The 15273-nt window shown below is 38.8% G+C and overlaps 3 protein-coding genes across 3 annotated transcripts; 1 reads left to right on the top strand and 2 right to left on the bottom strand.

Annotated features, from left to right (window-relative positions):
* Positions 1-36: 36 nt before the first annotated feature.
* On the top strand, positions 37-2283 carry LOC135948558 (solute carrier family 25 member 3-like). The gene is made up of 6 exons (XM_065497900.1): positions 37-237; positions 531-700; positions 757-993; positions 1260-1438; positions 1498-1685; positions 1744-2283. Exons 1-6 carry the CDS (start codon positions 144-146, stop codon positions 1905-1907), a joined length of 1032 nt encoding a protein of 343 aa, XP_065353972.1. The 5' UTR covers positions 37-143; the 3' UTR covers positions 1908-2283.
* Bulli (regulator of MON1-CCZ1 complex protein bulli) lies at positions 2277-5955 on the bottom strand. The gene is made up of 12 exons (XM_065497894.1): positions 5601-5955; positions 5328-5489; positions 5070-5213; positions 4838-5012; positions 4612-4777; positions 4455-4560; positions 3799-3955; positions 3460-3746; positions 3082-3402; positions 2729-2868; positions 2524-2678; positions 2277-2468 (listed from the first exon to the last, which is right to left on the bottom strand). Exons 1-12 carry the CDS (start codon positions 5697-5699, stop codon positions 2350-2352), a joined length of 2031 nt encoding a protein of 676 aa, XP_065353966.1. The 5' UTR covers positions 5700-5955; the 3' UTR covers positions 2277-2349.
* Positions 5956-6646: 691 nt separating this feature from the next.
* On the bottom strand, positions 6647-8170 carry LOC135948557 (ribosome biogenesis regulatory protein homolog). The gene is made up of 5 exons (XM_065497899.1): positions 7931-8170; positions 7620-7872; positions 7324-7560; positions 7012-7262; positions 6647-6957 (listed from the first exon to the last, which is right to left on the bottom strand). Exons 1-5 carry the CDS (start codon positions 8077-8079, stop codon positions 6789-6791), a joined length of 1059 nt encoding a protein of 352 aa, XP_065353971.1. The 5' UTR covers positions 8080-8170; the 3' UTR covers positions 6647-6788.
* Between the last annotated feature and the right edge of the window lie 7103 nt (positions 8171-15273).

The raw sequence follows: 15273 nt of genomic DNA, 5'->3' as shown, positions 1-15273 counted from the left end.
CGATAGTGCTGCCACCTTCAAATCTCGATTTTCTTGACGTAATTTCCGGTCTTTTACGGTGTGCCCTCTGCACGAGCCCTGTCTTGACGCCGACTTCAGCCGCTTTTGGGGTGAATATCTTGTAACCGGGTTCGATTGTCAAGATGCTGTTCACACTTTTCGAAGCTGCGAAGAACAGCCCATTCAAGGGACCCTTAACCGTGGCGAAATGCGACTCGCCGGCTCCTGCTGATGCCGGTAAGAATTTGGATCTGGATGGAAAATTTGTAAAACGGCTGTTGGAATAGATCTATGTATCATACTGCTAATTTTTTCAGTTGGTGTGTGTCAAGTCCATTAGCTTAGTTTAAATGAGACGTTTTTTGCATGTTTTTTCATCTCAGCAGGTTAATCATATTTTTTATCAATCTTTTAAAACGATCGTTTGATCCGTTTGATGTCGGATTTTTAAAAGCAATAACATTTTTTTTTTGTGAAATTTGAGAAACGTAGCTTACAAGCAACTGTTATATTTAATTACACATTTTCAGCCACCGATTACAGCTGCGAGTTCGGCTCCAACAAATACTATGCCCTTTGCGGTCTTGGAGGTATTCTGTCCTGCGGAATCACTCACACAGCTGTCGTTCCCTTGGATTTGGTGAAGTGCCGTATCCAGGTCAACCCCGACAAATACAAGTCCGTTTTCAATGGATTCAGGGTAACTTAAAGTCGGTACTGCAAAAGTTGATGGACTAACAATTATGATGTCCAAAGGTTACCATCAAAGAGGATGGAGTGCGAGGTTTGGGCAAAGGTTGGGCCCCCACCTTCATCGGTTACTCGATGCAAGGCCTTTGCAAGTTTGGCTTCTATGAAGTGTTCAAGAACATGTACTCTGGCATCCTTGGTGAGGAGAACACCTATCTGTGGAGAACATCCCTTTACTTGGCAGCCTCGGCCTCTGCTGAATTCTTTGCTGACATCGCCCTCAGCCCCATGGAGGCCGTCAAGGTAAATACTTGCGTGCACCCTCAACCTCAACATCATCTATCTAAAAATATTTTCACCTTTTTGAGCTTATTTTTTACTTTTCTTAATTCTTAATTACTCTGTTTTTTGTTTTGTAACAGTCTCTTAAATTATAAGTTTAAATCATATTGTGTTCTATCCACAGATTATTTTCTCCCTGATAGATTAAACCCTAGAATTTTACATTAATTTTCAGAGAAATAAAGAATTTATGGAGCAATATAATATTTCTGGTTAAAACCTTTCAGGTGAGAATCCAAACTCAGCCTGGTTTTGTGAGCACGTTGCGAGAGGCCGTGCCTCTGATGTACAAAGATGAAGGTCTTGGTGGGTTCTACAAGAGTTTAGTGCCATTGTGGATGAGGCAAATTCCCTACACCATGATGAAGTTTGCCTGCTTCGAGAGAACTGTCGAACTTCTTTACAAGTAAATTCCTATTCTGGCCTAGATGCAACTTTCTAATTATGTCAAATTCTATCTTTCAGGCATGTTGTGCCCAAGCCCCGCGCTGACTGCACCAAGGGAGAACAGCTTGTTGTCACCTTCGCTGCTGGCTACATTGCTGGCGTCTTCTGCGCTATTGTTTCTCATCCTGCCGACACTGTTGTGTCCAAGCTGAACCAGGAGAAGGGATCCACTGCAATGGAGGCTGCCAAGAAGCTTGGCATGGCTGGTAATGACCCAGTTAGATTTTTATTCTGCAAAATTAACTTATCTTAATTTTTCTTTAGGATTGTGGAAGGGTCTGACGCCTCGTATCATTATGATCGGTACCCTGACCGCATTGCAGTGGTTCATCTATGACGCTGTGAAGGTCACCCTCCGCCTTCCTCGTCCTCCCCCACCAGAGATGCCCGAGAGCCTGAAGAAGAAGTTGGCTGAGGCTCAGGAATAGATTTTGGATAGTTGACCGCCTGGAAGCACTTCTTCTCGATTTGCAATTTTCTCTGTTGATTCTGTTCATGTGTCTCTTGCCCCAGTCTTTTAATTCTTAATCTGCCCATCCATGATTTTAAATTCTTGCCGAAGGACTTCTATTTTCCATCTCAGTGCTTCCAGGTCTAGTAAAAATTGAAATGTTACAATGTAGCTGCAAGTCCATAGAAAATTCCAGCTCTGTATTCTAATACTCTGCATTCCAAAAGCATGTTGGCAATAATTTATTCTCTTCTTTGCATTCCAAATGCATTTTTAACTCTTCTTTACAATTAACGCAGGAAGATTTGTTTGAACGCAGTTACGTGTTAAATAAAAAAATAATAAATTGTAAATTGAAATGCTATTTTATTCTTCTCTACAGCAATGGTTAGTTATCACAACTGGAACTCTCAGCAGGGCTACTTCACCAGCTGATAAAAGCAACCAGACTCGGTTGGGGGCATATCCGTTGGGGTCTTGTCACCAGCATTGGTGAATTTTTCCTCATAGTATTTAACATAAACATCACAGTGTTCACCTACAGTCAATGCATTAGTGCTGCTCAGCTGATAAGCTTTTGTTTGACATGTCACCTTTGGTGAAATTTGGGTTTCCCCTCAGTTGCTCGTTTCTCTGCTCAAAAAATTTAAACACCGAGTAGAAAATATTGTCATCGCCTGTATTTCTCGCAGCTTCTAAAAATTTTCTAGCAGACGCTTGCTCAACGGTTCCATTTCCTCTGATAAACCTGAAATTTGATAAATTATAGAGAAATATTAAACAAATTTTAGTGATCACCTAAGAGCGTCAAGAATCTGCTTTTTGGATAAGAGGACTTCGACAATTTCTTCGTTAGCAGTTCCTAATCTCTTTAACATGTCCAAGGCAAGTTGGTGAGCAGCAGGATAAATGTTTTCCAGAGACAGCAGTAAACAAGCCTAAAAATGAAATATAACTTAATTGCAGTAAAATAAATGAGCACAATTTAGGTTTCCCACCATTTCTAAAAGGCAAAAGAGAAACAACAGTTGGGAGTTGGGAAATTTTAGACTAGATTAAAAAATAAGATAGCAAACGAAATTCGTTTTTGAAAAGCAAATTGACTGGATGAGCTCTATTAAATAAATGGGCTTTGTAGTTCTACTACTTACTAGAGGCTTCGAGTCTGATACAACATGATATTGCAACAGCTGATGCAGTTGGAAGAATGCTTTGCGGTGAACCATGGTATTGATCAACAATTCATAAAGGTAATGCTGAACAGGAATCCTGTTGTCCCCAAGTGACCGTACATATTCGATCAAGACTGCCACAACAAACTTTCCAGCAGCACCTTCCGCTTTCTCAGCGATTGGCACAAAGACGCTTGTGTACATATCGGACTGGTCAATCACCACTGCTGCTCGAGGACTGGTAGTCACCGGCCCAGAAGGTGGCCTTGAGAATGGGGACGTTGAAGCTGGAGTGGCCATCTGCAAAAACAGCACCAATGAGCCGTGAAATCTCTTTGGGGTAATCGATTTATGTACTTGGCTCTGCATTTCAATCTCCAGGAAGGTCCTGTAGACTTCATTCAAGTGGTCAAACACCTCAGCCACAATTCCCAAGTTGGTTCCTATCAAGGGATCCAGTAAGCGGCGTAAGACGTTCAGCAAAACCAATTTGCCAGCCACCCTTTGCACCAAGCAGTCTACCAGTCTGCACTTGTCGACTAAAACAGTGGCGAGGTTTCCCAAACACAGCTCTACACGCCAGAGGCAACCAAGTTTAGCGTCAATCACAATGTCTGGCTGGAACACTACCCAGTTGGGCGAATCTGATTGGCACCTGTTAGTTGATGGAATGCAATTTTTGTGGCATGCTCTTACATAGTTCACAGCTGACTTCAGCCATGTCACTTGACACTTGCACTGAAGGGACTCTGAGCGTGAATGGCTTGATGGGCAGGGGAATTGTCACAGGCTGATGAAAAGTTACATAGCCATCTGTCTCTCCAGGTAAATTGATATCAAATATCATGGACGTCTAAAAACAGAAAGAACAGCACATATAAAATTATAGTAAAACCAAATCTTTTTCTCAAGGGAAGGGAATAGAGGGCATGATTGAATTGCTGATGGGGATGGGAGAATTCTACATATTTTTTTAATGGTTCCACAAAAGTCAGTTAAATTTGGAGCTTGCGGCCAGTCGCTAGCTGCTGTGACTCTTTATAAGCTGCGCCAGGCCACCAGCAAAAAGTATAAAATTAGAAAAGTAACGGATACAAAATGTTCTTGGTTCCTTCAGGCTATTAAGCACTTTCAAACTTCAATTTGAAAATTTTGTTAGCTGAGCTTATTAGCCAAAAAAATTACGCAGCTGAGACCTCTAATAACAATCCAAAAATATATATTTCTCTTTATATTCGAACATCAGCCTCTAAGGACACTGTTAAATTAAAAAACGATGTGGGTTTCAAAGTATATATGTTTAAGATATTTCAATAGTTTTATCACTCTAGTAAAATGTTGCAGATAAATACCTTTGAGGCCTGGTGATGAACAATAATCAGATTATCAACCACGTTGACAGCAAACCGTCCTGTCTTGTCAAGAGCTAACAAATGACTCTTCTTAGCCGTGAGCATTCTGGAATTGATTGATAGAAATCCTACTGGTTTTCATATGTTTTAACTTTACTTTTCCATAGTGTAGATAAGAACCTCTGCACCAGGTCCTCGGTCTACCCTAGGGGGAATGTGTCGGAGCACAATGACGCAAGCTTGTCCATACACCATGGCGAGGGTAACGTCCCTCTCAAGCAAACAAAGTTTGGGTGGCGTCTTAGGAACTGCTGGTAGCTCAACTGAACCACAAAAAAATTCAAGTCAAATTATTTAAACGTTTGAAAGCATTGGTAACGCACTTTCAAATTTGTTGAGTTTGAGAAATCCTCCTTTCTTGAATAAAAGTGGCTGGATACTGTTTCCATAGGCACCAGAAGAGAGCAATAAAAGCTTGCTATTGTTGCAGTAAACAAACCAATTGATACTGATGGTAAGATTTTTCAATGGTTTCAAGGATCTTCTTTCAGGGATGACCTATAAATCATAAGTTGATTGAAGAGGATGATTGAAAATAATTAAAAAAATTAATACTTGAAAGAGTTCAATTCCATGATCGGTCACAAACACTATTTCATTAGGGCTAGTCCAAATAAATCCAATAATTGTATTATTTTTTCCCTTGCAACTTTGCGAGTACTCTAGGCAATCAATTCCATTTAAGAAGTTCAGGAACTCCTGTCAAAAAATAGAATCACTTTAATTTATTTTCAACAATATGTGATTCTAAAATTATAAAGCATTAAATTCATGAAATGTAATAGAATATGGAATTTTTAGAGCAACCATTACCACAGACGTCTTTGATCTCTGTATTGCCAAAACTCTCTGGTCCTGTGAGAATTTGATAGAGATGACTGGACCTTTGTCTTCCATTCGGAAACTAGTTGACAGCTCTTCCGTAGGACCTTTCACCACAACCCCTGTAACTCCACCAGATCTCACAGCAAATACCTAGAAGAAAATATGAAAATAAATATAAATATAGAGGACAATAATTTTTTACGGTCAATTTATCTCTAGAAACATCAATAAAGGACAGAATTTTGAATTTTGTCAACTTGCCTGTTTGTTGGACTCGTCAAAAAAGACATTCGTAACCTGACTGACGGCTTCAAACTTAATGGGATTACTGGAAAGCTCCAAGTAATAATCACTAGCCATTCCAATACGGTGAAAAGCACGTAAATTGAAAAGTTGGAAAATTCCAAGACGCACTAAGAGCCGTGACACTTGATTTTGAGTAGGATAGATTTAAATATGTTTTGTAACAAAAGAAGACTATTGAGAGGTTGGGACAGTGTAATATCTCATTGGTTCCTATCAAACTTTGTGTATTAGAGAGTCAAGGACATAGTGTAAAAGACCAGCACACATTTAAATTGCTAAATATTTGTAGTTCTTCTGTCTGTTGTGTTTGAAGCAGGTTTGAAGTGATGAAGTCAACCTTGTTGGTTCTGGTTGTTGGTAAATAAGGCCCACGCCCACTTTGTCATGCGATTTGTTTTATTTGTGGCCTCTGATTGGTTGACGATTCTGGCGCTCTCTTAATTCGATCCATTTGATTTTTATCTCTGGCGCTCAGCAGTGCAGAACTTCTGCAGAGATTCTGAGTGCGAGTGCAGAATACATAGATGACTGCTGAGGCTGACTTTCTATTGAAATCCTTACCTTTTTTAACTGCATTTGAGTAAAACTTCAAAATATTTTTTCATTTTACTTTTGCTAGATAAAAAAATATGAAAAATTACAAAAATGAATTATTTTGATCTAATAATCCCAGAAATATATAATCCAAAGTTTGGTACAGCTGCAAAATGCACACATCATGGGGGTTTTGACACTATTGAAGTGTTTCAGAAAATATTCACTCAATCTCAATTTCATTAAATTATTTGATGGTACTCACGATTATGTAGAGATGAAATTAATTACCATATATATTCCGACCCTTTTTAAAAATTAGTCAAGGATTATCCTGTAACTCTACGATAGTTACAAATTTACAGCTCACAACCTACTAGAAGTGACTTGGATGCTGTGCTCTAGTAACTTAAGCATTTCTTTTTTGTTTTATTTAAGGCAAATGATTCTTAAAGAATGAAGAAGTATTATATTTTGTTATCATGAAACTTGATTTTATTGATCATAATATATTACAATGTCGCCCTTCATTGAACATAATTTGAGTCAAACAAATTAGCCTTTCAAGTTGTCCGTGTTCGAAGAACCCAATGAGGCAATGAGGATAATTTACCTCCTCTTCCTACCTCCTCCAACACCAGCCTTGCCCTTCTTTGTATTGACCTTCCCTACTCTAGGCTTGCTGATTTTTCCACCTTTCCTTGCCTTGCTTGGAATGCTGGTTTTCCTCCTCTTCTTCCCTCCCTTTGACTTTTGGGTCTTCTTTTCCTCAGACCTCCTACATTTCCAAATTAATTTTATTAAAAATATTTCCTAAAAATGGTAATCTTACTCATTTTGATCCTGAAAAACTTGTCTGTTGACAGCTTTCTCAATGTCCAGCTTTGGCTTCTTTCCAAGGATGCTGTCGATTATCTTCAGGTGAGAAGATTTTTCATCATTAGAGCTAATTTTAGAGTGATCCCTCTTGACTCTTTTGGGTGCGATGACATTCTCTTTGAGAGTTTTTTCCTTAGGCAACTTAGGTTGGAATTTTCCTAATGAAGCAGTAGAAACCCGAGCTACTTTTGCTGCTGTGTTCAGCTATAAAGTACAACAGAAGTTTGAGCAATTTAGGCACAAATAAGTGTAAAATACATCTTACGAGGTCAGAACTCGGATTCGCAATAGTGGGAAGTCCTTCTTTCGGGACTTTGATCTTTTTGGCCTTGGCAATATTCCTAAGCCTCTGGAATTCGTTCTTTGAGACCTTCTCCTTCTTCTTCTCAGCCTTTTTGGCAAACTGGTCCTCCATAGGATCAGCATTTCCAGGTACTTCAAGGACCCAGTCTTTCTGCCTCTCCAACTCAGCTTTTTTGTAGCCAAATCGTGGTATCCATTTCTATACAAAGTTAGATTTATAAAAAAATTCCAAACCTTTAATCTCAGTTAAATGCAAACCTGAACAATATCATCCCAGACAGCATTGGTCTTCTTCTTTTTCTTGATGCCCTTTTCCAGAGCGTATTCTTGCCACTTGGTCAAGGGTTTTGGTTTTGGACAAGGTTTTTCCCTTGGCAGCCTAAGGGTGCCCGCAGGCAATTTTGCGACAACAATTTCCTCGCGTCTTTCACTCGGCAGATCCCAAAGTTTATTCAGCAGCAGCTGAGTGTTGTCTCGGGCCAGATTTAACAAATACTTCTCTTTGTGTGATCTATAACGACAAAATACTAGTCATATCCCAGGCGAACTTCAACCGCTTCAACACTCACTTTAGTTCCTGCAGGTTCAGGTCATTTGTATCCAAAGCGAGTAGATTACCAAGGTCCAACTCAAGTTCAACATTTTTTTCCACATCTGTAGTTTTATATTTCTCGCTCTTTTTTGCCTCTTTCTGAAGAATGTCTTCTAAAATGTCCATTTTTACAGCAATGTTGCTTTGACCGGTCAGTGTGTCTAAAAAGACACGAGCTACACGACCACGTGAAGAAACAATGATGGCTGACTTTTCGGTTGTTCGCTTTGGCTGATATTCATTTTCAGCTCTCAATCTTCGCACGTAGTTTGTAAAGCTGATAACAGGTGGCGCATAGAGCCTCAACCTGAAATCTAGTTTTAGAAAAAGAAGCAAGACATCTCTGCCTGTATCGGATATTATTAGCAATAATAACACTACTCATATTTAAATTTCAGTTCTTTGTCGGGTCCAGCTCTTAATTTATAAATTCAGTTTATTAGTCAGTTAATGACTGCTGTCCAAGCTCTAATGCCTCTAATGAGTAAGGTTTTCCCTTGCCAAATTTCTAATGTAGATTTTGTTACGACGCGACGATTAATATGTACGGATTTCTCTTGGACAGAGGGTTCTCCGAAGGGTAAGTACAATTTTTTTACCTTTTTTCCAATTTTGCTAGCTTTTTTCCATTTTATCGCATTGAGGAGCGATATTGAAATATGATAATATAAGTACGCGTAAATCGTGTCATTGAATAACTTGATTGGAACACTGAACACGGCTTTTACATATTATGCGACGTGTATGATACATATCAACATATTATGTATCTTATCTAAGATGAAATGACTTAATCATAAATTATTTATGCTATTTGTGTGATTAATCCTATTCTTTTTGGTTATGCAAACTTTTGAACTAAATGAATTGAATCAATCGATCAAATGCTACGAACTCTTTCTTTTTTAATTAAATTATTAGAAATTTTTAATTTGAAATTTGTGTAAAAATATTCCAGATACAAAAAATATTTAGAGATGTAACAAAACATAAAAAATAGCAATAAATGTTAAATATTAAATGAAAACCAAAGTATATACATACATATATTAAATTTGTCTATAATTCAAACATTCATACATGATAGTAATAAATTGTTGCATTATATTGATTTGAATCAATTTAATATGGAACAGCGAACAGCTAAGTAAGAGGTGCGCGTCGAGAAATCCGAGATATTCTTTGGAAATGGTTAAACGCACTGCGAACATTCTTGGTTCCAACGGGAGAGAGTTAAAATGCTGCCTAGCCTCAGACTTTGATCGGCCCACCCTGAATCACCTCGTCGCCTCTCATTAGACCACCCAGTCGCGAAAAATCAATAAGACACGCGGACTTGGACGAGACTTGGTAAATTTAAACACAAGTTTAGTGCCCGCCTAGACTCGCACTCCTTTAATAAATTATTGATGGCTTTTCGAGGAAAAATTCCGCGCCTGCTAATCTCGCTCTCGTCATCTTTGACGGCCTGAGATGGTTTCATTTTTAGCACAATGTAAATCCTTAGAGAGTACATAGCTCATCCTTTTTTTATAATTTAAATTTGTAAAAATGGTAAAAAACCAATCGGCTTGCTGATATTGAAATTTTTAGCCAATGTCAGTGTGAAAGAAAAATCCATGAGGTGTGGAACTCAATCGTTTTTCAACACTCAATTATGGGTTAGAGTATAATTATTGCTTCCCATTGCACTTGGCAGCCTTAAGAGGATTAGGGTTAAAAATTTTGACCGTTTGTGTAACTCGAGCAAAAACCACTGCGTCGTCGCTGCAGCGGGCAATAAAATTCAATTACTGCATGCGTGTCTTGAGTAAGATCTAGAGTTGTTTTCGTCTCCCTCATTATTCCGAATTAGCATTATATGCGGGCCTGATTACAGCATTCCACCGAGGGCGGCTCATTTTTTTATTCAAATTACACACAAAGCAGGACTAAATTCTCATCGCTTTTCAAGTCCGTGGCAGCCTCCTTACTAATACAGTGCACATTCATGGCGGCGGACAATATCACACTGGTAGCAAGAAGAAAAGCGTGCGTGTGGCGCGTTCATCAAGCGAGACAAAAAACAAAATAATTATGAATGATGAACTGATGGATTTTCATGCGATCAAAAGGAATCCTAGGGATTTTGTAATTAATACGTTACGAGTGCGCGCAGCCTTCATCGCATGAAAGGGGGTTGCTGTGAGAGAAATTGCATTTCGGTCATTAAAATAGCGGCAGGATGATTTATTATTATTCTGCTGTGAGAACAGGAACGGAGCGCAACAGGTGTTTGCCTCTATTGGCTGGACAGCCGACTGCTTTATTTTACTCAAAACACTAAAAACCAATGTATCACTTTGTTTTGAATTCTAATTTTATTCATTATTTTCAAACTATATATATATATATATATATATATATTTTGGGCCCTCATCTCTAACAGAACACAACACACGACCGATAAAATCAGGCTGAATGAAAACCCCAGTCAAGTGGAAATCTAGATCAACTCAATTCCGAGATGGAAATAAAAGTAAGTTGGCAGCACGAGCCTGGCCGAACAATAATGTCATTGGGCAAGACGATCGAGTAACCGCAAATCTAAATTCATGGCAAACATGGTCCGAATCCTTCTGCGCTCGTTTCCTGCTCGACACAAGTGCGCCGCGCTGAGCGGAGACTAAAAGTCTGGCTGAGCCCGTGAGACGACAAAATTTGATTCAGAACTGGGTGATGTTTAAATTTAATGTAGCTGCTGACATTGTCACTTAACCTCGCGTTAGTTTGCTGCGAGTTACTCCAAAGCAGGGGAACGATCACCGCGCGACAAATGACCCAGTTAGCGCGCCGAGAAAGATAGAAGTCGCTCTTTCTCCCATAAAGTGTGAATGGTTGGTTGCTGACTCTCGTGCGTGTGTGGTATTGTGTACTGCACGCACGACGCTAGATTGATTTATAAATAGACACTCCGCGAGTGTCATTGTGGCTAGCGATGAATGCTGACTGTGGAGATGATAAAAAAAATCAAGGCGAAGCTCTGAGAATTCGACCGACGGATGCCCCCTGGCTAGGAAACTTTTAAAACTGTCTCTCCCGAGCTGTGGTTTGTGCGAAATAGGATGCAATGCAATTTCCTCGGCAGCTTGTGTCTTTCTTATTTGTATACCGGCTTGATTACTTATTCTCGTATGCAGACAGCTTGACTCTGCGCGCTCGCATTTGCAATTCAGAGCAGAGATCTTTCCCGATTGTTTGCCTCCTAAGTAAGCTTATTAAATGCTTATTCTGTACAAGCACACAAGGCTTTCATTACAAATACAAATAATACTTTGTTGCGTTAAATTATTTGCATATTCCTGCCGGCACTCACTTACTATAAAAGAAAACTAAAAGTCAATTATACAATACCATGTTGAGGGTTGCTTTCAGCAGATAAATGCTATTTGCCAATAGCAGGTCAATATGGTTTGGTTTGGGGTTAATGTTTTAGTGCTATTAGCTTCAAGCACCTGTAAAACGATTCAGTGAAATGTACACGTCTGACTAAAACTTACTAAGCCAGCTCAGCTGGAAGAAAGGACTATAAGCACTTTAACAGGTGGCGTGGTACAGTGAAGAATTAAATAATGAAACAACTTTCCTTCAGCTATATTATCTTGGTTTCAATCCTTTACCATGAAAGACATTCTTGTGGAATCTCACACTGCCTTTATATTTCCAGAAAGCTAAAAATAGTTGGCAATCTAGGAATATCGAATCTCTGACAAGATTGCACTTCTTCTTATTTATGTGTTAGCCTATCTATTTTCGTTAAAATTGTTTCCAAAAATATTTAACTATGATTGAAAGACTAAAAGAGGTATTGAAAGTAAATGAAATATCACCGAAATTTCAATTTCACTCCAGTACAAATTTTAAAAACTGAAACGCAATAATTTAATAACTCACCAAGTTAATAGCTCACCAAGTTCAGTTGTTTAAGCTTGCAAAACGACTCTCGAACATGCCAACTCATCTAATGCAGTATCAGGCGGTCGTTAGTGTTTGCCTTCCCAAAATATAATCTGCGCCTTATTTGCCGATGACTCTCGACAAATGCACGCACTCACACACAGCTCAAACACACTTTAAGACACTACAACTATCCAATATTGTGATAGTGCCGCGAACACCTGTTTTTGGTGCCTTCCTCTTTTACTCATCGCCAAAGTACACAGAGATCAGTAAAATGCCCACCTGGGCTGGCTGCGCGATCAAGCCAAAATATTTATTCAATATAATACACCAGCGTGACCCCACGAAGTGACCCAACGTGCAATTTTCTCTTCCAGTCGGCAAACATTTTTCAAGAAAAGAATAAGATGAAAAAACTCACCACGGCCGTCTCGAATGTTGCCGCGCGCTTGATGGCCGGAACATCAAAAAATACATTATGGATTATCAAATAAATTTATGTACACGCTCTCATAAGTAAACAGACTGACTGAGAATATTTTACAACGTCATGCACATGTTTTTGCGCTGCAGATATTTTAATGTTTTAACATTCCAGAGGCGGCTGAAGGGAAAGAGCAGTTGATGCTCGTTAAATCATTTATATATCATTGGATGCTGCCGAGAACGAAGAGTATTGATTAAGCAAAATGAGTGCTCTGCTACTCGCGCAGGGCATGAAAATTCCTCGATCTTGTTCTTGCACACGCTGAAAACAAATTCTGTATCATTACGTTTGCATCACACACAGCACTGTATAGAGGAAAAGGTTCGTGGAACTCGTGCTGCGGTTTTGCTGCTAATAACCGGAATTTCAATTTATGTGCGTCGGCGATCGTATCGAAAGAGATGCTCAGCGAAAAAATTCAATATTTTCTGCCTCCCCAAATCGCCGACGAAACAAACGTTCTCGGAATGGAAGTGAAAATTAAACTCCCATTATTACGCAGGTAAGTTGGACTCCGCCGTACCCCCACACGTAAATTATACTACTCGTTGGTCGTTGTAGTTGTTGTAATGACTGCATTTCTCATAAGACAATATACCATCACCACTGTATGAAATTGATCTTTTAATCGAGTCAGTAGGTAATAATGACTTTAACTTTATCTTAAAAGAGTGTCTATATTTAATTTAATCTGGTTCAAAAGATTTCACGAGTACTATCAAATTGTTGATAAGTTAAATTGCAAAAGAACACTTTGATTTCGGTGGTATATTTATGGATCATTGTCACCCTTTTCATGCGTAAATGTGGTTGTATCTAATCGAAAGATTGGCATTCCAAATCGAGTTTTCAGCGATCACCCTTACCCCCACAGACGAAGTGCAGGTTAAATAAGTGCACAGCTAATAAAACGGATGACCAAAAAGGGCGCCGAGGAATTTCCAGCGGCAATAAAAGCTGGATAAAAAAGGAGTTTGGCGTATATTAAATTCTCTATCCGCGCCGTGAATTACGGTCTTCCGTCAAATTAGAGTGCATATTATGGCGAGGTGTATGTAATTATGCCACGAGTTCCACGCAACATGCGCCGGCCGACTTGCTGAAGAGCTGATTATAGGGGTTGAAACAAATGAAATGGAATTCAGTCATTCGGCATCAAGTTAATGTAGCATCCTGTGCATGCCACCAATTCATTCCACGGATAATCACACGCACCTCTGGAAATGCCTCTTGCTTTTTTTGCCGCAGGCTGCGGCCGCATGATATCAACCGACAACCGACTTTGTGGAATTGGAAGTGAATTTAATTTTATCCACTGAAAAAGCCAATAATAGTGGCTGCGTGGGAATTCATAATCCCATACACACCCCTCACGAAATTCCAACTACAGAAATATTTTTAAGAGTTGGCTATCCTTTACTAAAAAGTCACGTTGTTCAATAAGCTTCTTTCATTATTTAACTTCGGGAAAATTATAATTTGAAATGGAATATACCTCCAGAATGAACTCAAGTGTCGCAGGTAATTGAAAAAGGGTTTACCCTTTTCATTCCACCAAGATATTGGTTTACTGATATAGCAAAAGCTGATTATCAAAAGCGTCTGCGAGAAATTATTTGCGATAATTTAAAGCAATCAATAAAGCATCTGAAAAGAAGAATCAACAACTTATTTGATTGCGCGCAGAAGCTTATTTTCCGTCTGACTTAGAAATGTAGGCCATCATATTTACTTGCATCCGATCGGTGTCAGCAGTTTTCAGCGACTGAAATGCTAAAAGCTCGATTCTTGGTAAAACGTTTTGTAATAGAGCGTTTCATTTAGATGCAAAGCAAAAGTCTTTGATATTTTTTGCAGACAGCGTAGTCATATCAGACATTATACATATAACACTAAGATAGTGTTTGCTCTAAACAAAACCATCACTTGGTGATTCCAAGAAGTCTGAAGATCTCGCTGGAGGAAGAGATTCGAGTTCGCGAATGCAGCCTCGTGCTTGCTATTTTAGCAATATGGACGTGTGCCTAATGGGTATCAAGATATGGTGCGAAGTAATGAGCCATCAGAAGAAACTGAAATCAGCATCCTAGTTCCCTGGTGTCTTTCACGATAGTGAAAATATAATAGAATAATGACGTAATCTTATACATAGATTCTGTTTATCATCCTCAACCGGCAGCATGAAACAACGACGGGTTGCGCCAATTTGCTTCAAACCCATTTATTTCGGTTTAACGCTTAATATGCCCTGTCTGACTGACAATGAGAGCTTTACGAACTTCCAGCATATAGAAAAATTATGTTATATGTTGTAACTCTGCTTTGCGTGCAAGTTAATATTTAAATAATATAATTTTGTGGAATGCTTTTGAAGTTGGTCAAATACTAAAATAATGACTGCTGATCGGAGAATTATGAATGCGTCTTGGTAGATTTTAAAGCTTTTCGTTATTTTGTAAAGGAAGGATTTTATTATTTTAGTGAAAAAATAGATCTTATTATGTCGAAAGAAATCTTGATATCATAGCTTAAGAAAAAGGTTATGAATGAGAATTTCAAAAGTCAGTATCACATATCAAACAAGGCAATCTTTGACTTTCACCATCTCAAGCTTTTAACACTACGACCTCCAGCATACAGTCATGATCAAGGATGTGAGACCCATCAACTTGCGTAGCTTTGCTTACTCTTATTTTTATAAAAGCGTATATTCAGATCGAGTCGCTTAACGCTTTCAAGAAAAAAAAGATATTACGCAGAATAATATCACTGGCAAAGTTCAATTTTTTGTTGCTACTCAAATTGCTACTAATGAAACAATTCTGAAATAAAATAATTACAAATTAGCAACATAAGTTTACAAGGGGATAATCAAGAAGTGAGAAGGCGATGGA

Source organism: Cloeon dipterum, chromosome 1, assembly GCF_949628265.1.
Source record: "Cloeon dipterum chromosome 1, ieCloDipt1.1, whole genome shotgun sequence".
NCBI lineage: Eukaryota > Metazoa > Arthropoda > Insecta > Ephemeroptera > Baetidae > Cloeon > Cloeon dipterum.
Note: the sequence above shows the minus strand (reverse complement) of the source record. Positions and strands in the feature narration are given on the sequence as shown.

Excerpts from the sequence above, each read along its gene's own strand:
- LOC135948558 (XM_065497900.1), top strand. The coding sequence starts at position 144 with ATGCTGTTCACACTTTTCGAAGCTGCGAAGAACAGCCCATTCAAGGGA. Across the intron at positions 238-530 it reads GCCGGCTCCTGCTGATGCCG|CCACCGATTACAGCTGCGAG; the intron begins GTAAGAATTTGG and ends ACACATTTTCAG. Across the intron at positions 1,439-1,497 it reads ACTGTCGAACTTCTTTACAA|GCATGTTGTGCCCAAGCCCC; the intron begins GTAAATTCCTAT and ends TCTATCTTTCAG.
- Bulli (XM_065497894.1), bottom strand. The coding sequence starts at position 5,699 with ATGGCTAGTGATTATTACTTGGAGCTTTCCAGTAATCCCATTAAGTTT. Across the intron at positions 5,490-5,600 it reads TTGACGAGTCCAACAAACAG|GTATTTGCTGTGAGATCTGG; the intron begins GCAAGTTGACAA and ends ATTTTCTTCTAG. Across the intron at positions 5,013-5,069 it reads ATGGAATTGAACTCTTTCAA|GTCATCCCTGAAAGAAGATC; the intron begins GTATTAATTTTT and ends TATGATTTATAG.
- LOC135948557 (XM_065497899.1), bottom strand. The coding sequence starts at position 8,079 with ATGGACATTTTAGAAGACATTCTTCAGAAAGAGGCAAAAAAGAGCGAG. Across the intron at positions 7,263-7,323 it reads CGAATCCGAGTTCTGACCTC|CTGAACACAGCAGCAAAAGT; the intron begins GTAAGATGTATT and ends TGTACTTTATAG. Across the intron at positions 6,958-7,011 it reads GTTTTTCAGGATCAAAATGA|GAGGTCTGAGGAAAAGAAGA; the intron begins GTAAGATTACCA and ends TTGGAAATGTAG.